Genomic DNA, 23,676 nt, shown 5'->3' on the forward strand with positions numbered 1-23,676 from the left:
ACAAGTTTATCAACATATATTAAATGAGTTTGTCGATACAATACACACTATACAAGTCTTTCCATACACTGATTAGAAGAATATAGCAAAACAATTATACGAGTCTAACAATACATATTCGATGAGAATGTCCACATAGTTATTAGACGAATATAACAAAAAAATATTAGACAAGTCATTTAATATGTTAATTAGATAAATATAACAAAAATTACAGACAAGTCTATGAATGCATTGATTAGATGAGTAAAGAAAAAAATTAGACAAGTATGTCAATGTATTGATTAGATGAGTCTTGTAATATACATTAAATGAGTCATTCATATATTGATTAGACAACTTTAACAATATACATTAGGCAAGTTTATTTATACACATATTAGAAGAGTCTATTAATACACATTAGATTATTGTGCTCATTCACTGATTAGTTGAATTTTGCAATACTCATCAGACAAGTCTATTCAAACAATAATTAGATAAGTATAGTGAAATAATTAGACGGATCTAAAAATATAGATGAGTTTGTCCACTCATTGATTATACAAGTATAATAAAAAACATTACATGAGTTTAATAATACATATTAGACGAGAATGTTCATACATTAATTAAATGAGTATAACAAAAAGTATTAGAAAAATTAGTCCATATGTTGATTAGACGAGTATAACAAAAGTTATTATATGAGTCTAGGAATTAATTGATTAGATTAGTATAGCAAAAAACTTTCAATGAATCTTTTGATGCATTGATTAGACTAGTTTATTAGTACATATTACATGAGTCATTCATATATTGATTAGATGAGTCTAACAATGCACATTAGAAAAGACTATCCATACATAAATTAGACGAGTCTATTAATACACATTAGATTATTGTGTCCATTAATTGATTAAATGACTCATTCCATACACAGATTAAATGAATTTAACAAAAAACATTAGACAAATCTGTCTATAAACTTGTTAGATAAGTCTAACAATATACATTAGACAAGTTTATTCATACACAAATTAAATGAGTCTATTAACATTTGAGAAGTTTGCCCAGTCATTGATTAAACGAGTCTTGTAATACATATTAGACGAGCCTAAACATACATTGATTATACGAATCTAGAGATATATATTTGACGAGTCTATCAATGGATGAATTAAATGACTCTAACATTACATATTAGATCAATATGTCCATGCATTGATTTGCATGTTTAACGAGTCTACCCTACATATTTTTCATAGTTTTTCTTTTGTATTTTTAGAAAGCCTACTCTATATTTTTGCACATACTCTATCCTTTGTATTTTTTAAAAAATCTACTATTTAAATTTTTTCATACATATTGACTTTCTAAACCTATAAATTATTTTCCACATTAATTCTATTTAGAATTGAACCATAAATTTAAAACCATTATTATTTATTTTCTCAATCCCTAAATATCTTTTAATATAATATATATTTTACTAACATAAAATCAATATAAAAAGTATCACAAAAGTTTAAATTATATGCTTATATCATAATTTGATACTTTGTCAATGCAAAGTACATTAGCATTAGGGGTAGTGTATCTGTTATTTTTAGGCGCATTGTAGGAAGAGCATAGGAGAGAGAAAAAAGTGCAGACTTCTTTGTCACATTATCAAACATTAAATTATGTTTCTATCAATTTAACAGATTCTATTTTTTTGGTGCAAGTGGTGACGAAATTGAGCCTTTTTTAAAAGGAGCATGAAACTGATACTAACCACTGAATTTGGGTACCAAATAAGCAATTAAACCTAAAAATAATGAGGAATTTTTCTTCTAATTTAAAAATAATGAAAAAATTTCCTTCCCATTTTAAAAATAATGAAGAATTTTCCTTCTAATTATAAAAATAATGAAAACTTTGCTTTTAATTTTAAAAATAAGGCTTAATAGTTTATTTTGTCCCCAATTATGGTGAATTGTGTCAATTAGGTCCCTCCTTTTAAAAAAGTGTCAATTGCATCCATACTTGATAAAATTTGCCTCAATCAAGTTCCTTCCGTTAAATACTCACAAACGGTGTTAAATTTTGTTTTTCTCTCTTCTGCTTTTATGTGCAAAGCAGCTTGTCAGTGCTTTTTCCTCTAGGTAAAGTGATACAAAATATAATATATTATATATAGGTTGGTGAATTATTCCATTACTTCACCCTTTAGAAAGTATCAATTCATTTCCGTAAAAAAATTATTTTTTCTTTATCATTTAACATCTGAATATTTAAAAATAAAATTAATCATCAAATGATTGCTTTGTACACAAGGTCTTTAGTGCTTTTATTTTTCATTTATTATCAATTTTTATCTATTTCACTCTATTATATTACTTATTTTATTGTATATTTTTATTTTTATCTCTCTTGTGTCGGAAAGAAAGTGTTTAATTGATGTTTTTAATCTGAGAAATTTGGAATGAATTTGATTTTGATCTCTATTTAAAAAATATTTTAGTTTCTTTAACGCTAATATTTTTAATCAGAGAAGAATGATCAGAGAGAAGGTAATTGCAGAGAGAGAAACCATATCACAAGTTACTCATTCCAGAATGAAATCACGTAATTTTATATTCTCCCTCCTCTCACATGCAACGGTCCTCTACCATTCGGTGCAAAATTCCCCTTCCTTCCTTTTGGCTTGACACTCTGTCGTTCGGTCCTTCCTCTCGGCATGACACTCTGTCGTTCGGTGCAACATCAGAGACACTCGGCCACTATGTGCAACCGATTCACCCACTTCATTACTGTCATGCCTTGCGCGTGTTATAGTGTACATATGCTTTGGGAGCCTTTGTCATTTCCCGGATAAACAACTTTAAGAGATTGCATGCGGGATTGAAGCGTCGGGCCATGGGTTCATATGGGTGGTGCCGGAGAAGAAAGGGAAGGAGGAGAGTGAGGAAGAGAAGGAGAAGTGGATGCCCGAGGGGTTTGAAGAGAGGAATGCAGAGAAAGGGATGGTTATCAGGGGGTGGGCTCCATAGTTGGTTATCCTGAACCACCATGCCATTGGAGCATTCTTGAGCCATTGCAGGTGGAATTCCACCGTGGATACTAAGTTGTGGCGTCCCCATGATTACTTGGTCGGTGCACGGAGAACAATTCTGCAACGAGAAGCTGATAAGCGAGGTGCGGGGAATTGGGTTGGAGGTGGGCACAACAAAGTGGAACTGCATAGGGCTTGGTGAGAGACAAATGTTGGTGTGTAGAGACAATAGAGTGGAACTTATGTATCACTTTATCTAGAGCTGCAGAGGAAAAAGTAGTGACAAACTGCTTTGCAAAAAAAAGCAGAAGAGAGAGAAAAAAATTTAACACCGTTTCTGAGTATTTAACCGTAGAGACTTGATTGAAACAAATTTTACCAAGTAGAGATGCAATTGAAACTTTTTTGAAAGGATGAGCCTAATTGACACAACTCACCGTAACTGGGGACAAAATAAGCTATTAAGCCTAAAAATAATGAAGAAGTTTTCATTTACAAATAGTGAAGATTTTTCCTTCCAAAATTTAAAATTAGGAATGAATCGAACAACATTAATAAAATTTGAGACTAAATTGAACAAAATTAATAAAAATTGGGACGAAATTGAATATATGACACTCATACGTAATATTGATATTGACTTAACATATGATACTTACATTACCACGTCACATAATATTGACTTCATACACACAATTTTTTTAAATTAATTTTTTCTTTAATAATTTAGATGATGTTTAAAAAAATTAAAAAAAAAAACTAAATTGAACCAAATTTATCAAAAATTAGAACTACACTAAATAAAACCGACCAAAATAAAATAAAAAAATTAAAACTAGCATTAAAAGTTTGTATTAACAAAGTTTAGCATCAACTTGAAGTATTTTATCAAACAAAAGTACATTGGAGATAGTTTTTATGATATTTATATGTATGGTTTAAGTTTGATTTCCATGACAAACAAAACTGTGGCATTGGGTGTGTTAATATGAATTAAAGAAGAAAAGAAAAACAAAGTTTAGATTTGTATTCTTCTTCATTCAAGCTATGTCAGTGTTCACGTTTGAGCATTGGACTTTGAGCTTTGAAACCGACCACGAGCAATCACCGATCACTTTCCATCAATAGTACAAAAAATAACAATTAAATTTCCACTCTATAATAATTAATTATTTTTTTCATCTGATTTTGTGATTGTGAATTTCCATAACCAATCTAATAATATATAAGATAAGACTAAAGAAATATAATGTATTTATATAAGATTGTATGGTTAATATTATTTGCGTGTAGTTAAATTATACAATTATAGTAAGATAAGGCAGAGTCAATCTACCTACCTAATTGACATGTTAATTTAATATCAATTAAGTATAGTTAAATTATAAAATTGTAAGAATATAAAGTTTCACAATACATATTTTAAATCTGCTTTGCGTTTTTAATTAATATTTTTTTTATATGACATGATATTATCTATCTCCAAATATCTGTCAGATAGAAAATAAAAATCTATTAAATAATAAAAAAATTCAATATATAAACAAATAAGTTAAATGTGAAAAAAAATGTATTTTATTCTTTCACCTTAGGAAGTAATGTTTTACAACAGTTAACTATGCAAATTAATGAGAACTAATTGTTAAAATTTTTATAGGATAAACCATACTTTTTATTAAATTTTTATTTTGGTCCAATAAATTTTTCACCTTTTCTATTTTTCTAGTTTGAAATGCATTATTTTAATGTTTGTTTTAAAATTATAAAATATAAATATGATATAGAAAGAGTGAAATATTGTCATATTTTAATTTTTCAAATTTAGAAAAATACAATTTCAATTTCTAAACACTAATTTCAAAGATTAAAAAAGAATTCTCTAAAAGCTATTTTAGTTCTTTAAATTTAGTTGTTCTTTTGAAGTGTAAGTTGTATATTCATTTAAGAAAATTGAAACTAATATTGCTGGTGGTAAGATAACAGTCGCAAATCCAATTAATCTTTTTAAATCTTATCAAACAAATCACTGGAATTACTTCATAGATACGGTGACATGGTAAAAGAATATTAAATTCAAAATTTAAAAACCGGTTTTTAAAAATAATTTTGATCTAAAATCTAATATTAGAAATCTTAAAATTTAAAGGAAAATTGCAGCCATAAAAAACACAAGAAAAAAAAATCTATATTTGACTAGACCTTAGTGTTTGGATTGGAGGCGGTTTGTGCTTTGGTTTTCTTTCTATTTCCAGAGTCCATCACAGTGACAGTTAGCATCAGACACATTCAATGGCTTCTCACGGCGAACATCACCACCACCACCATCATGATCATGGTCATGATCACGATCACGAACATGATCATGACGGTCAAAAGGGAGACGGGGAGTCATGGGTAGGCAAGGATGGTAGGGTGTACCACAGCCATGATGGTCTGGCGCCGCATTCTCACGAACCCATCTACTCTCCTGGCTTCTTCAGCAGAAGAGCCCCTCCTCTTAACAGGAATTTCAACGAAAGAGCCTTCACTGTCGGAATTGGTGGACCTGTCGGCACTGGGTGGGTTTCTCTTTCTCTGTCTATGCAGAACCCTTCAAAAGTTAAACCCTTTTTCATTTTCATGGCAATGCAGGAAAACAGCTCTCATGTTGGCCCTTTGTGAATTCCTTCGGGATAACTACAGTCTCGCTGCTGTGAGTTTTTCCACCTTCTCTCTGTCTTCCAATTTTACTCTTAATTTGACTAAAGCAAAACCTAAAAAATGTGCTTTGCTTTCTTGTTTGTTTCAGGTGACTAATGATATATTCACCAAAGAGGATGGTGAGTTCTTGGTGAAGCACAAAGCTCTTCCAGAAGAAAGGATACGCGCTGTGGAAACTGGGGGCTGCCCACATGCTGCCATTCGGGAAGACATTAGTATTAATCTTGGACCTCTGGAGGAGCTTTCTAACCTCTTCAAAGCAGATATACTTCTTTGTGAATCTGGGGGAGGTATTTTTCTTTATCTAATTTTTAATCAATTACTACAATTTAATTAAGTTTACTCACATGTTATTAAGTTTATTCACTCTTATAAATACATGATCTTTGGTTGCTATATTTAGAATCTAGTTAACATGTTTTGGATGATTTTTACATTAAACCAGATGTTGAACAAGCTAAACGATTGTTTGTATGAATTAGTTATGTGTGTTCTTAGATATGTGATTGATTTTTAAATTTAGTTAGATCCCAAGAGATTTGGATATTCACTTGAGTTTCGTTCTTCCGCAGATAACCTGGCTGCCAATTTCAGCAGGGAATTGGCTGACTACATAATTTACATAATAGATGTATCTGGTGGTGACAAAATTCCTAGGAAAGGTGGTCCTGGAATCACACAAGCCGATCTCCTTGTAGGTGCTATTTGCAAAGATCTTGCACTTTTCTTGTCACAGATCCATCAATACTTGTATACAATCCTTGTTGCAAGATTTTAGAATATGATTGTGGAACTGGTTGGACTTTATTCCAGGTGATAAACAAGACTGACCTTGCTCCGGCAATTGGGGCTGATTTAGCAGTCATGCAGCGGGATGCTTTGCGGATGAGAGACGGAGGACCATTTGTCTTTGCACAGGTTAGTTAAGAACATCATTTATTGAAACAATGGTGTTATAAATCTTAATTGTGGTGTAATACACTTAAACCCCATGGTATATCCAAGTTTCAGCTTTTCACTTAGGCCTGCTGTGTCCAGTTTTTGCATGCTTTGTGACAATAAATATACAGCAGTGAACATTCTATTGGCAATTCTGTGCTTTCTCTTACATGTTCTTTTTAAGGTTAGAATGTTTACAAGACTTACCTTTTTGACTTTGGTTTTTTATTGCATTTTTCCCTTGCTTAAACAAACTGAGACCTGTTGTCTTACACCAATAATTAGTTCTCCACATCATGCACGTGTTCTAATGCAAATTTGTATACAGGTCCCAATTATCATTCACTTCCTTTTAGCATTGAAGTAATAGCAAAACTGGTTGTGAGCTGCACCTTAATCAACCCTCACTAGACTCTTTTTTTCAGCTTTCCAATTTCTAGCATCCTAATCAAACTGTTTTTTATCAACTGCATCTTTATCATGATCTTGAACTACAAACAATCCTTTAATTTTTCACCTCTTTTCTTCTCAACTTGATTTACAAATGTACGTGCAGGTGAAGCATAAGGTTGGAGTAGAAGAAATTGTGAATCATGTCTTACAGGCGTGGGAAGCAACGACAGGGAATAAACTTCATTAACGTGTCTTTCTAAAATTGTTTTCTTTTTGTCGCATATTCTGATAGCATGTTGAGAAACAACTTCCCGAACATTCTTGTTCCTGCATGTTACCATAATAACTTCATCGACATGTTACTGCTTGGACCTATTAATCTTTGTTACTGTCTTGTGAAATGGATTGTTGTTGTTTAAGAGTTACACAAATGTCAAACAATATGGAAGTTGAACATCAAGATAAGATATATGTACAAACTTATTATGAAAAAGAAATATACCCACATAGGTTGTGGCCATAAACCAAGAAATGAACAAGAAGATATATTCAACAATTTGAAGGAAGACCACGATAATATACTAAAACAATATCAATGTGTAGGATAAGTTGTCGAAAATAATTTTTGATTTATTAATCATATTGTGCATTTCTTTGTAATATCTTGCAATTTAAATTTACCAAAATTTATTCAATAATTTTTAACATTTAAAAAATTTGTTACCGAAACTTAAAAACTAGTCACAATTTTAAAATTAAAAATAGGAGAATCACCTGATCGTAGATACAACTTCATCCAACTAAAAAACCGATCAATCTAAATTTGAAAAGGTAGCTGAAAATGGAGAGAACTTTGAAGGAGTTGGCTAATCCAGATATTGGATGCAAACCTTTGTACGTAGCAGGAAGGCGCAATCAGTTATGAACTAACATCAGGCCTAATACATTTGTTACCTAAATTTTATGGACTGGCTGGAAAAGATCCTCACAAACTTTGTTACCTAAATTTTATGGACTGGCTGGAAAAGATCCTCACAAACACCTGATGGAATTGTGGTGTGTTCAATCATGAAGCCAGCTGAAGTGCCTGAAGAACTGATCAAGATGAAGGCCTTCCCATTTTCTCTCTCTGACATTGCAAAGGATTGGCTTACCTTCAACTTACGCCAAATTACCATTTGGAATGAGATGAAAAGGAGGTTTCTGGATAAAATTTTCCTGCTTCAAGAACTGTCTCAATCAGGAATGACATTAGTGGTATAAGACAGCTTCAAAGAGAAAGTTTGTATGATTACTAGGAGAGGTTCAATAAGTTGTGTTCCACATGCTCTATCTATCATATTAGTTAATAGCTACTGATACAATATTTTTATGAGGGTCTGCTGCCAATAGAGAGGAGTATGATAGATGCAGCTAGTGGAGGCACACTCATGGATAAAACCCCTGCTGCCAGGTATTTGATATCCAAAATGGCTGAAAACTCACAGCAATTCGATTCTAGAAATACAAGCAAAAATGTGCATGACGTAAAGACCAGTTCTACAACAGAATTTGATGGCCAAAGGCTGGAAAATAAAATAACCGAACTAACTTTGTTGGTCAGACAGTTAGCTATAAAAGAGCAAGTATGCTCAGTGCAGAAGACATGTTGAATATGTAGTTTAAATGACCATTACCCTGACGCTTGCCCTCAGCCAACTGTGGAAAGTGTAGCCGGAATTTCTAGTTTCTGTCCAGGTCTCCACTTTCCAGTTTCTGCCCGAAAAACAAATCAGCTTAGCCACTCCATTTTAGCTTTAGCCCATATCACTTTTGACTACTTGAACTGACTTTGCAAAATTCATTAAAAATTGTGCTAACTTCTATTAGTGTATATTTGTTTGTAGAGTCTTTACATTGCATGTATTAGTAGTAGATTCTGCTTTGCCGAAAGTTGGTGGTGAAAAAACTTGAAATGATCATTACTTTTGCTATGGATCTTGGTGAATTGCAAAGTTGTTAGAAATTGTGTTTTCATTCCGCTGGCCAACTTCCAAAGGAGGCTGGGGTTCCAAATTTTCAAAATTCCACCATTTATTATCTCTTTGCTATTTTCTTAGTATTCTTTTTCCATTTTTCTAGATTTTAGAGATGTATTTCACTTACCTGTAGTATTCAGAACATTCTAAGACTTTTTGTGGTATTGTCTAGTAGTTAGTAGAGATTTTCCGTGATTTTAAATTTTAGATTCTTTTTATACGTAGAACATTCCAGGCATTGCATATAGCTAGTCATTTCTCATAGTTCATTGTTTCACTATTTTTCTGTTTTCTCTGCTGTCTCAATCTTTCTTCGTTCACTGCTGCAGTTTTCAGTATGACGCTGTTCTCAGCCAAATGTTACTCCTCATGGTGCTATGGAAATTAAAGATGAAGTTTCCAGAACAAAGCCTCCGAGTAAACTGCATTTTTTGGATTAAGATGAAATAACACTCATGGAATTTGTGATTGGAAGAGAACAAGAGTAGAAATTTCAAAGTTAATGAACATTAATTGAAGATTTTTCAAGAAAGGCAACCTGCAGTAGATGAAGAAATAAACCTGGAGTTGACAGAACCTGTGATACAGAAATGATTTGCAGAACAATTTTCAAGTTTTAGCTTTTAGGGTTTTGTTTTGAAGAATGGATCTGCGGCGTCAAAATTAGGGTTAATGATAAAACTTTTGATTTCATACATACGTCCATGGATCGGGCCAGGTAACTATTGCAGTAGAATTACTAACAAAATCATGAATAATATTTTTTAAGGTACAGAGTTTCACTGTCTTTTAGCTTGTGTTTGCATGAACGGATAACACTGTTTATGCGAAAATGCGGGCGATGATTTACTAACCTTGTGTTGTTTGTTTGAGAAGAAAAGGATGGATCAGCGACGATGGATTTGCAGGATTTAGTCGATTTTGGTTACTCGCAACATCGAAGAGATTTGCGAAGATTGTTATGGAAAAGTCATGTGTGCCCTCCACTTATTAGTTAAATTCCATCCGTGTATTTCTATTAACCATGTATAAGTGATTCGTAACACAGTGCACTAACCCAGAACCGATTCCAAACAGTGTATTAAAAAAAGAAATGTATGGTGGTCAGGCTTTTACTTTTAATACTGTTCATACACGAGAGTGTATGGCTTGTGGCGTGGTTACAAAAATATTCATGTGCTTTCCTCAGTTGATGTTACCTTGCTTCATAAAGCCATTGAACAACAAAGATTCCTGCACATAGACAGAGTGAAAGTGCGGTATGGCTATGAAAGCACCATTGACCAGAACACGAACTTCATATGCGGTTGCTAGTGGGTAGGTGGTTCTATTTATTGAGGGATGACAAGCACAATAAATTGGTTGCTAGTGTTGAAAGCTATCTGCAAAGGGAGAGTGGTTGCTAGTGTTGAAAGCTATCTGCGAAGGGAGAGTGCTTGGTTGTTTTCCTGAGACGAGGAAGACAAAGTGGTGAGGTTAGTAGAACCTATTATGATGTATGTGCTACCAGTGTTGATTTTCATTTGCAGGTTTGTAGACTGGGAGGAAGAATGATAAAACTTTTGATTTCATACATGCATCCATGGATCGGGCCAGGTAACTATTGCAATAGAATTACTAACAAAATCACGAATAATATTTTTTAAGGTACATAGTTTCGTTGTCTTTTAAGGATTTATCCACGATGTGTTACGTAAGTTCTTCAAGATATAATGAAAACTTCTCAAAAAATTTATATCCAAGATATAAAAGTTAAAAATAAGAAAGAAGAGAACAAATAAATTAAGAAGAGCTAAAAATTGGAAGGTGTTTTGTGCTTCTTTTTGGAATGAAGGAGGAGCTCTATTTACAGTTAGGAAGAATGCAAAATGACCGTTGCTAACAAAAATTGGATGTTGCATTGCACTTATGAACTTTAATGAGAAAAAAAAATGGTTAGCCACCATTCAAAACCAACGTATCTTTTGTAATAAATATTATTTTACAACGATCTCCCACATATTGCAAAAGAAAGAAAATAGAAAACTTGGAAAATGATTGTATATAAAGCAATAGTACAAATCTTTATTATAATGGTTAAATAAAGATTAAAAGGAAGATAAGAAACTTTTATTGTGGGTTTCATAGGTTGTAATGCATCAGAGCTGGTATAGCAAGCTATATAAACTAGTCTTAGATTAAGAAACTTAACACACAATGTAGTTAGTATAACAAGCTATATGAACCAAAGATACTTGACGTGTGTTTGAGGTTATTAGGTCATGTGCGTGCCCAGTATTCATGAGTGCTCTAGAGATCATATCAAGACCCCATGCAAGGGCCCCACTCGACACTCATATAGGTGATTTCATCAAGTGCCTGTAAATCATACACCACCCACAAAGGATATGAAAGTTATTAAAAACTTTGTTTAAGCTAAAATTCTTTCATACATAAAATTTTAATGACAAAGTTTAACCTCTCACTCTAGCACTTTCACACACACACACACACTATAGGAATGGACAAAATTGATTAAAATCAATTTAGTGCTATCAGAACTAATGAGTGACTTGTTTTTACCCATATGAACCTTATTCATAGGATCTCCAATCACAAAGATTGGGTTACCATCACTTGTTTGTTTGCAAATGGCTTAAGTCTCATTCCCCTTGATGTTTCTAATATCATTTGTCTTCTTAAGGGTTTTGTCAGAGGGTGTGCTAGATTTCATTCTGACTTAACATAGTCAATCGAAATAGTTCCATTCTTTAGCAACTGCTTCACCAAATTGTGTCTCAATTGTATATGTCTATTTTTTCCATTGTAATTCTTGATTTTAGTTATAGTCATTCCAATTGGCAATCATAGTGTATTGACACCGATGAGGTTGGTTTCATTCCTAGTGGAATGTTTGCTAAGAATTTTTTCAACCACTCAGTCTCATTATACTAGCGATCTCAAGAGCGACAAACTTAGATTAAATTGTTCATCTAGAAATAATTGTTTGTCTGGCTGATCTCCATGTAGTTATACCTCCTAAGTGTGATACATAACCACTAGTGAATTTTGTCTCATCTGAATCAGAGATCCAGTTAGTATCACTATACCCTTCTAGTGTAGCGGGAAATCCATTATATTCAATGACATAATCCATTTTGTAAGTGCATCCCAATGTTCCTAATTTGGACACTAAGTGTATCTACTCAGTCTACCTACTGCGTATGCAATATTAGGTCTAGAAAAATTCATCAAATGTAGTAAGCTCCCAATTATCTAGGCATACCGAGGCTAAAAAATAGACTATCCTTTATTTTTCATTAATTTAAAATTAACATCATAAGGGGTATTCACTAGTTTATAGTCATAAAACTCAAACTTCTTAAGCAGTTTCTCAATGTATTATTCTTGGGATAGTAATATACTATCTCCCTTCCTTATGATTCTAATATCTAAAATCACATTGGCTTCACTCATGTCTTTCATTTCAAAATTTGATCTTAGAAATAATTCATTTCTAACGACAATCTCATTGCATGTACCAAAAATTAACATGTCATCCACATACAAACATATAATGACACAATCACCATTTTTAGATTTTGAGTACACACATTTATCAACATCATTAAGTGAAAATCCATCGCATAGCAATACATTATCAAGTTTTTCACGCCATTGTTTTAGTGCTTGTTTCAACCCATACAAAAATTTAAAAGTTTGCATACTTATTCTCTTGACCAGGTACAACACACCCTTCAGGTTGAGGCATATAAATTTCTTCCTCCAAATCACCATTCAGAAATGTTGTTTTAACATCTATCTGGTGTATCACTAGTTTATGGATAATTGTTACAGCTAACAACATTCGAATGGAGGAAATCTTAGTCACAGGGACAAAGGTATCAAAGTAATCTATGTTGGGTTTTTGAGTAAAACCTTTTGCTACTAATCTTGCCTTATACTTCTCTATGGATCCATCAGGGTGATATTTTTTGTTAAATATCCACTTATAACCAATGAGTTTTTCTCCTTTACGAAAGTCTACTAAAGTCCAAGTATTATTTTTCTTGATTCAAATTCAATCCTAATGGCCTTTTCTCTCTATTTCGCATCAGGAGCACTAGTAGCCTCTACAAAGGTAGTTAAATCATTATCAATGAGATAGGTATAAAAGTCATCTCCAAAGGAAGTTTCTTTTCTTTGTCTTTTACTTCTTCTCAAATCATCATTCAAGGTATCATTATTATTATCAATAGGATTAGATGTCTCACTAACTTTTAAGGGAAAAATATGTTAAAAAAACTCAACATTTTTTGTCTCCATTATAGTGTTTTGCTCAATCATATCACTTTTAAGAACTAGAAATCTATAGGCAACACTATGTTCTGCATAGCCTAAGAACATGTAATAAGAGGTTTTAGAGCCTATTTTCCTTTTCCTTCAGGTAACATCATCTTAGATAGGCACATCCACACTCTTAGATATTTAAGGTTAGGTTGATAACCTCTGCGCAACTCATAAGGAGTTTTACCAGTTTTCTTATGAGGTCTGTTTTGTAAAAAATATGCAATAAGTAAGGCTTCTCACCAAAGGTTATCAGGTGCACCAGAATTAATAAGCATAACATTTATCATTTTCTTAAGAGTTATATTGTTTCTCTTAACTACTCCATTTGGGGCTCTGGTGAATATGGTGTGGTCACTTCATGGATAATATGTTCTTTTAACACAAAATTCATTAAATAATACATATTCACCACCTCTATCTAATCTAATTTTAATTTTCTTATTTAATTGATTTTTTACTTCTATTTTATATGTTAAAAACACATCAAAGGTTTTATCTTTATGTTGTATTAAGTACAATGTATAGAATAATCATCTGTTACAAAATAATTTTTACCTTTTTTAGACATGATTTGTTTCAAATTAACTAGATTAATATGAATTAATTCTAACAATTTAGTCTTCTACGGGAAGAACCCGACCTCTTCGAAACCAAACAAAAAATTATTCCTCGCATTTCCGATAAGCCATTTTGAAACCACACAGAAAGTGATTCTACACATCTTCTCCAACAAGCCTTCGTTCATGAGTTGTTGGAAATGCAGAGAAAGTAGGATTTTCTTCTGAAGAATGGAAGTGTGGCGAAAAAATTATGATTAATAAGAAAATATTTGATTTTATATTTAAATCATGGACAAGGTCGGGTTGTCGCGGTTTTTTTATTTAAACTTTTTATTCTATTATTTGAACCTACTTTAAGTCGAATATTTTTATCCAATATAAGATAAATATGTATAAACTAACTTATCCATTACCTTTTCTTTTAAAATAAAAACAAATTCCAACTTCATATTTAAATTTAAAAACTAAAAATATGTTTAATTCTTTAATAAACATATAAAATATCCATATGTATACACAAATTTAAAACTAGTACAATAATATAAATTAACAAGTGGTTAAGTAGGATAACCAACATTGTATTAGGAGCATATTTTATATATATATATATATATATATATATATATATATATATATATATATATATATATATATATATATATATAAAAGCTGTCAAAATGGATAATTCAATTCCATCCCGTCTCGCTCACCAGGGTTGGTCACTTAGTGAACCAACCCAACTCGATTCACTTATTAGCATGTTGAAAATATTCGAACCTAGTCTGACCCACCACAGGTTGGTGGGTTAATCGGGTTGGCTCACTAGTTCACTTTATTATAAGTTTTTTTTAAATGAAAAAATTATAATTTTTTTTAATTCAAATATAAATAAGTTTCACTCTAAAATGATATTAAACTCCAAAGACAATTCAAAATAAATAAAAAAAAATAGGGTTAAATATGTTTTTAGTCCCTAAACTATTGGCCGTTTCTCGTTTTCGTCCCTCTTTCAAAGTAAGGTACAATTCGGTCCTCATTCTTTTTGAAACGTTCGTTTTAGTCCTCGGAATTTTGGTTTTAGTCCTCATTTGTTGCTAAATGAGGACCAAATAAAACGAACGTTTCAAAAAGAATGAGGACCGAATTGTACCTTACTTTGAAAGAGGGACGAAAACCAGAAACGACCAATATTTTAGGGACTAAAAACATATTTAACCCAAAAAAATATCATACAATCCCAGCGTAATCCAAAAACAAGCACAAAAGGCGAACAAATAAGTTTTTAATATTGATAATTTTTGTATCACTTGCCCATTTGTAATATTAGATTCTTGAATAGATAAATGTATAATATTTTTCTCTTAAAACATTCTTTTTATCACCATCTATAACATAATAAAAAAATGTTAACTAATAATATTGAAACAAAAAAAATAAATAATTAAATTAAATTAGGTGGATTGATGAGTCATCCCAGTTCACTACAGGTTCAACATGGGTGAGTTGGGTTCTAAGTGAGCCGAATTCTAAGTGAATCAGGTTGAAAATTAACCTGCATAAAAAAATTACATTTTTTCAAATCCAACTTGACTCAAACCTTGGTGGGCCAACCCAATTTGACAACATTCTCTCTCTCTCTCTCTCTATATATATATATATATATATATATATATATATATATATATATATATATATATAATTGAATATCAAACAATTATGTAAATAATTTAAATTTTAACTATTATATAATTTTTATCCTAGCTGTCAAAAATATTTTTAATGAAAAATAATAATAAAACAACATATATAAAAAATAATTTTTGCAATATCCATGACATCGAAATTGTCCTCTTGCATAATTTGGTTCTTGACGTACTGAAATAACAGAAAAGTTGGAGTAAGTTGAGTGTACATGAACAATATTTTATAAAAGAAAAATAATAAATTTACTATTTTAAGGTGTATTTGTTTCTGGACGAAGATGGTATATGGAGAGAAATGCACTAAAGTGTTAAAATCGAGCATTAAAAGAATTGTTAAAACAAGGAAAATAATAAAATTTTAATGATTTAAACTTTTCTTCATAATGTTATGATAATTTGGCCGGAAGTAATATTCTAAAAAATTAAGTATAATTATTTTAATTTTAAATTAATTTTGTTATTTATTTTTAAATTAAAATTTAATATATAATAATTAAGTATTTATAAATATATTTTGTTGTTATAATAAAATAAATAATAAATTAATAAATTTAAAAATGTATTTATTTAAATTAATAATTTGTTTTGATATATTTTTATTATCGAATATGATTTTTATTTATTAAAGTTTAAAAATAATTTTATATTTTAATTTTAATTTTCAATTTTGAAAATTTATTTTTTATATTAAATTATTTTAAGGATTGTAAAATATAATAAAATATGTATTTCAAATTTATAATATAATAAATAATTAAAATAATTAATATTATAATCATTAATAAATGATTTGAGTTTTAATATCTTATAAAATGAACTAGTTTTATATTTAATAATTAATATTTAAAATATAATTAATTATTTAATTTATTACATATTGTTAAATTAATCTGTAATATATTTAATATTAAAAATATATTTTATTTACTAAAATAGTTTTTATTTATCGTGTCAATTAAATTTTTGACAAATTTTCTCTTCATTTTAACATTTCTTTTTCTTTAATATAAACAACATCACCTTTTTTTTGTTTGTGCTCAAATTCATCTTTTTTAACTCGGGTTTGATGGTTGTGGAATCTCTCCACAGACCATGAATGGATTTAGGTGTGGCTGTTGGTGAGTTTAAATGAGAAGAGCATATCCTTCATATACGAATCAGTTTCACTTGTCATGAACGTCTATGTTCAATTGGCATTGTCGGACCAGGTCAGAATCATTCAATTTGATTTTTCTCTAAGGCCGTATTTCAGTTCAAAGGAAGTGTTTGGAATTCCTATATAAGTTCAATTTAAAATTATAAACGTGGATAAATCTTATTTAATAAGCTAATTTTATAAGGTTAAATTAAATTTAATGTTTATTTTTTAAGATGATATAATATTGTTATAGTTTATTCTAACGAGATTTGAGATTTGTTAGGTATATTGATCTATTCGCTATTGGATCGGACCATTTATTAGTATGTAGTCTCACATACAAGATGTATATACCTCATTTTAGGAGATGTATTATATGTCTCACATCGATTAGAGATAATATCAATTTAAAATATATAAATGGACGAAAATATCACCTTAGAAGTCGATTTTGTGATATTGAACTCCCTTACTATATGGAGAATAGACACATGAGAGTCATTTGAAGAGAAAAAAAATCAAGTGAGAGAGAAAAGAAGAGAGAAAGTTTTTCCTATGTATAACACAAAGTTTGCACCGGTGTTCATCGGGGATCATGTTGATTTTTGGACAGTGAGTTGCAGACATATGGTTCTTCATTGTGACCATTCAGATAGTTAATTGGAAATCTAGTTTAAGAGAAAACAGGTTCACATCAGCAACTCTGTTTTGGAGAATTTTCATCTTTTTTGTTCTCATTTGTAAGCATTCATGTTTTTTTAGTTTGACTGATTGAAAACATTATTTGGTGTTTTTATTGGACTCTTTTGTATTTTATTATTGATCATAGTTTATTTTTCTTTAATATGGACGACTTGTGGTTTTTACTCTTATTGAAGAAGTTTTTACGTTAAAAATTATTGTTATCTCTTTAAGTTATGTATTTGCTCTACTTGTTTTTGGTGTTCATCACAAATTCTTTGAATATGACTCTTTGTTGAATTATTATTGTTTTTGCCCCTTTTTCCATCATTTCTTAGTAAGAGACTACTGTAAATACTATAAAACAATATTACATTTGATATATGTTACAAATTTATCAATGTTACAAATTTGTAGTTGTGGAATCAAAGACGAATGATGCATTCATTAGGACAACACGGCAAATGGTGCATCTAAGCATCTTTTAAAAAAAGTGTCATAATGAGAAATAATAAAAGAAAATTGAAGCACCTCATACATTATTTTCAATCGTTCATTAACCCAACTCAAATTGCTTCCATTGTGTTTGGTTTGGCTAAGGTGAATATGTCTATCTTAATTAAAAGTTTAATAAAATACTTTGATGATTAAGTTATTTATAAATTAATTATAATATTTATAAATCTTTATCTGGATGGACATGGGCTTAAGTCTAATAATCCGTTTATTTTATTAAAATAAGAGTTTGATTATATCTTAATAATAGTAATTGATACGCTGTTAGTTTTGATAAACTCATAGATAAGTTGGTTAAGTCACCTTTTATATATATATATATATATATATATATATATATATATATATATATATATATATATATATATATATATATATATATATATATATATATATATATATATATATTTAAATGCATACATTAAAATGTATTCAGTTATAATCTGTACAGTTGTTTAACGATGATCTGATTGTAAAAAAGTACTCGACCGTATAGCGTACAGTTATGAAATCCAAATTCCTTCCAACCGAGTAAAATATATATTAATTATTTGAAGTTGAGCATGATTTTTTGTTTTTGGAAGAAGTTATGAATTTTAAGAGAAAAAAATATTTTTCCCTAAAAGTTAAAGTTAGTTTAAATATAGGAGAAAAAAAATAAAATTTAGAAAACTTAAATATTTTTTTTACAATTTAGTTTGTCATTAATCTATTTAAATACTATAATTTTTTTTCTTATTCTTTTGAAAATTCATATAAAGAAATTCGTCTAAATATAATATGTACTGAAATATTTTTTGTGAAAAAAATGCATTATTTCCACTTCCTTTTAGTCCCAATCTTCCATACTTTATACGTTATTAAAGGAAAAGAAAGTGTAGGGAATTTTTATGAATTATAATTAACGTTCATGGTGATATTGACTTTATGCCAAATCTTGAAAACTATGGCACTGTAATGATTGCAATTATTATTCAACATTTGTCCTACTCGAATTATTGATTGAATATATGGTCTGCCACAAACAATACGACTTAGTTTTAAAATAGACCAAAAAAGTTAACTTTATTCATAATTTTGGGTCTTTCTGTATATATCACCCTTATTAAAATATAATTAATTGATGCATACATAACAATAAAACTTTGACATTAACTGCATTTTGATGACTATGATTAATTTAATCGACAACATTCAATCATTTTATATCTTTCTTTCTCGACGAGGTTTTTAGATTACATAGTAACAAAATCCCTTTTTATCTCTTTCATACAAATATTTATTCATTGGTTTAATCACTTCACACTTCTTTTTTCCTTAAAATATTAAATAAGTCATCTACTTTTTTTTTCTCAATTAGGTTTTAGTTTTTGCAAATTGGTAGCATTAAAGTCTTATTGTAGAGTAATGCCATTAGATTGACATATACGTAGCATAGTACTCTTTTAATGACGGGACATGTAAATTAGAAAATTTGTAATTAAACCCAGCTCATTTCTTTCAATTAAAAAGTTGAGAAAACAAAAAACTAAGTGCATCTTTCGAGTTAGGTTTCCTTGACAACTTAGGAGTTTAAAGAAATTAGAAATAACCCATCAACATACCCCAAACCTTCTTCTTAAGTACAAACCTATTACTTTATAATCTCCCTATTCAAAACATCTAAAATGAACTAAAAATCATACAAAACACACTCTATTAACTACCACATAGTTCTACACCATATTTCTACTATCTCAAAGCTCAAACAAGTTTAACATGATCATACAACATACTCAAAAACTCAGTTCCTCTCATTCGACCCTTACTTCAAAATATCGCCTATCAAAACCCCCTCTTAAGCTCCAAAATCAACCTACAACTCAGCCTACTCTTCATTTCTAAATACAACATCAATTTTATACCATATATACATCATAACAACAACATCCACAAGCTCATTCAATTCTCAAACCAGAATCATCAATGTCATTATACATAAATTAACTAAGCACACTCATCAAAACATGATTAACACTAAACGATCATTTTAACTATAAGAAACTCAACATACATTAACTTTTAAATACTATTATCACAATTTCAAGCTTCATAATTTAGATTAAAAATGGTAACTAGCTTCCTTTCCTGATTAGGAAAACTTCCAAGGCTTTAAACAACGTACTACCCCTACCTTAACTCTAGAAACTCTAAAAACTCCTACAAACCACAACATTGTGATCAAAGTAAGTCTTTAGGACCATTGATCTACAAGGAGCTAGAAAGAGAGATTAGATGACACATGCGAGAAATTCCAATTGCATGTGTCTTAAACTAAGAATTAAAGAAAAAGAAGTAGAAACTTACTTTCTCTATAAGGAAAATTGATCGATAGAGGATGAAGAACTCACTGTTGTGATCTCCTAGACACTTCTTGATTGTCGAATAGATATCTCAGGAGTAAAAAATCTTAGAGAGAATGGAGAGGGAACTCAGAGAACGAGTTTTAGAGAAATGGTGAGTGTTTTAGATAATAAACATTTATGAAATTATATTTATATTATTGAATTATTTTACATTAAAATACTATGTCTCATTATTTTAAAACACATATCTATTCTAATATTCTATTTTCTAGGTTCTTACAAATAACTCAAAGATGACCCAAGTATAATAATAACACCATAATTATAGTTTCGATGCCTTGAACTCCAAAATTCACAGTAATTGCAAAAATGGTTAAATCCCCACATGAAGTAAAATAAACTAATATTATTCAATATTATTTTTCACAAGCCCAAAATTAAGAAAACATGTTTATAATGCCTATTGCCAAAACAAAACCAATATAGATATGGACTAGTCTATGTTCGAACACATCACACATAAGTTCTAAACAATTACACCAAACCAGACCCACCATCACAATTATCTTTACTACAATCATGCACAACAAATCATACATATATATATATATATATATATATATATATATATATATATGCCACACAAACATTTAATATAATAATAAAATAATTAAAACACATTTTATGCACACACCAAGAATTAAACCCATGAACACCAACCTATAACAAGGTATTCTAATCATCTATGATATACTTCACTTCAATAATACTTATCTTCTATTATTTTAATTCATGGTACTCATGCCCATCACCTTTCTAGATAACTATTTTTTCTGGGTCCTACAGTGATTTCCTTTCTTTTGCCTTATGTTGACTAACGTTATGGATGTGCAATAGTGAGATCTATTGTAGAAAATTGAGTACTAAAGTGTGTCACCAAGGTGTTGAAGAAATTAATAGATAAAGGAGGAAGTCGAGTGAACTAGTTCAAGGTCGTTCCTTTAAGGGAGGTAGGAAAAAGTGTACACATAACAAAATCACTGTACAAACTAACTTGTGTGACATAAATTTCAATGCGTTCATTTGAGAGTAAATCGCAATCATTTATGGTCAGGGACTTCCAATTACTTGATAGAGTTTTCATTATCTCTTAAATGAAAGGATGCTTATGGCTCCTTCTAGGGGTTGTGAAAGTGTTTATGGTGCCATCTGTTTGCTGATTCGTGGCATAACCACTTTTCTCCGCCATTTTAGGTGTTGGTCGAGGACAAGATACTTTGTTTGTTGTTGGGGTGGTGACGTGTTTGCTTTTTTCATGTTTCACCTCTTCCACCTTTCTCTTCATTCTTGCATTCTCTTCTGTCAACGCATCCATCTCTTCGGCACTCCTCTTCTTGAACTCTGGAAACTCCTTCTTCATCTCTAATAATAGGGCCATTTTTTCTTCACAGAGCGTATCTCGATCCCATGATGGGCGTTAAATGTTCTTATCAAACCGAAATCACACTGCAAAGACTCCACAAAAGGTTATTTACACTATTAGGCTTCTATTCGAGATACCCCTTTTCAGCTTCTAGGTATTATGAGATGTTCATAGATACAAATATAATTCTCATTCAAAAAGGAGTGTGCATGTAAAAAACACTCTGAAACCTAAATCAAGTAAATATATCAAGTAATAACAAAAGTTATAATAATAAATCAGGTAAATATATCAAGTAATAACAAAAGTTATAATAAATATATAATTAATTATCTCAATAACAATGATATTTATATTGACTTTACGTACTTTTGTCTAGTTAGGTCTAGACTGCCGAGATGATTACCTTCCGTAATTTATTTAAAATTTTGCTAATTCATTTTATTTGTTAATTTTTTGTTAATTATGGTTAGTCCTTTTTTGTCCTAATCTCTACTAATGGTTCATCGTTGGTACCGGTCGAGATACTCTTACCAACATATATTACTTTGTCGAGTCCGTGATCCCGATCACATATATAATACAGTAACACCAAAATAGACCTGATTGCCCTGTATTATTTCTGGGAAAAAGAATATGGTTTAATGATTACTTATTTATATTGGTGATGAGCGTTTTGTATTGAAACTGAGTGATGTTAAATGATAATTAGACTTTGTTAAATAGGTGTTGGTGTCATGTCATTCTACTGCGTTAGCACGATTCCAGCAATTTGAGATTTAATGCGAACTAGGAAGAAAAGACTAATTATTAGAATAGACATTGACTAAGAAAACGTAATTTAAAATTATAAAAAAAGGACAAAACATATTATTTAGATATAAAATTTTACAACATTATGAGATTAATTTAATTATTTAAAATAATTAATTTTAAATTTCATTTAAAAATGTTAAAAGTTTTAAATTATTTATATTTTTTTCTTTTAAATCCATATCTCTTATATTGATATGACTGCTCAAAAGAAGTCCAGATTTATAGACTTAACCAAAGTTAAGGGCATGATCAATTATATTATTATTTTTTATTAATGTTAATAATATATATTTTTTAAATTAAAGTCGTTCAAAATCAGTACAATTTTTTTGTAGATATAATCAAGCTCAAGACGTCATCAATTTAATATTATTTTTTATTAATGTTTATAAATATTTTTTTAAAATTAAAGTTGATCGTAGGTATTTTTTAATTATTTTATTATTAAACTTTCTTTTTTAATATAAGTTAATTATCAATTCATAAAATTTTTTATTCAATATCAATATTTTTATTTCCTGATCTCAAACATCTTTTGTTAACATTAACAATTATTACTTTTAGATGGTGTCACTTAGGATTTAACATTTAGGAAGTTATGTTGAAGTCTGTAGTGATTTTTTAATCAATGTATGTAAAGTTGAAATATAAACTTTTGTATTTGATAATAATTAAAATTAAAATGTCATAAATTTGAATTATATTATTCAAATAAAATATTAGAAAAGTATATAATTCTGAAATGAAAATAATTTAAATTTAATATAGTTAAATTTCTAAAACAAACGACAAAATTGTCTATTGAAACAGAAGGTAAAAGTGAAATAATTTATAATTGAACTAATTTTTTGTGCAAATTAATGACTTTTGAAACAAACCATTTCTTGCACATGTAAACATTGAACACATTCATCGACGCATCATAAAATATTTACTACTATTGTTATTTATATAATAAAAATATCTAACTTTTAAGCTATGAACACTTTTCAGAAGACAAATATAAGTAAAATGAAAAAAAAAAAAAAACATGGTGGGTGTCGTAAATGTTTTTAACTTTTTCTTAATTCTTCTCTAAACATTCATAGAAAATACTCAA

General features: G+C 29.8%; 1 protein-coding gene across 1 annotated transcript; it reads left to right on the forward strand.

Moving 5' to 3' along the window:
- Positions 1-5,214: 5,214 nt before the first annotated feature.
- On the forward strand, positions 5,215-7,449 carry LOC148205898 (urease accessory protein G-like). The gene is made up of 6 exons (XM_088103927.1): positions 5,215-5,574; positions 5,648-5,708; positions 5,805-6,006; positions 6,289-6,410; positions 6,530-6,634; positions 7,212-7,449. The coding sequence occupies exons 1-6, from the start codon at positions 5,306-5,308 to the stop codon at positions 7,293-7,295; spliced, it is 843 nt and encodes a 280-aa protein (XP_087960053.1). The 5' UTR covers positions 5,215-5,305; the 3' UTR covers positions 7,296-7,449.
- Positions 7,450-23,676: the final 16,227 nt, after the last annotated feature.

This window comes from Vigna umbellata, chromosome 1, assembly GCF_029865625.1.
Source record: "Vigna umbellata cultivar VRB3 chromosome 1, Vumbellata_1.0, whole genome shotgun sequence".
Classification (NCBI taxonomy): domain Eukaryota; kingdom Viridiplantae; phylum Streptophyta; class Magnoliopsida; order Fabales; family Fabaceae; genus Vigna; species Vigna umbellata.

Bases quoted from the DNA above. Each gene is read 5' to 3' on its own strand.
- LOC148205898 (XM_088103927.1), top strand. From the start codon at position 5,306: ATGGCTTCTCACGGCGAACATCACCACCACCACCATCATGATCATGGT. The intron at 5,575-5,647 runs GTGGGTTTCTCT...ATGGCAATGCAG, and splicing joins GGTGGACCTGTCGGCACTGG to GAAAACAGCTCTCATGTTGG. The intron at 6,007-6,288 runs GTATTTTTCTTT...GTTCTTCCGCAG, and splicing joins TCTTTGTGAATCTGGGGGAG to ATAACCTGGCTGCCAATTTC.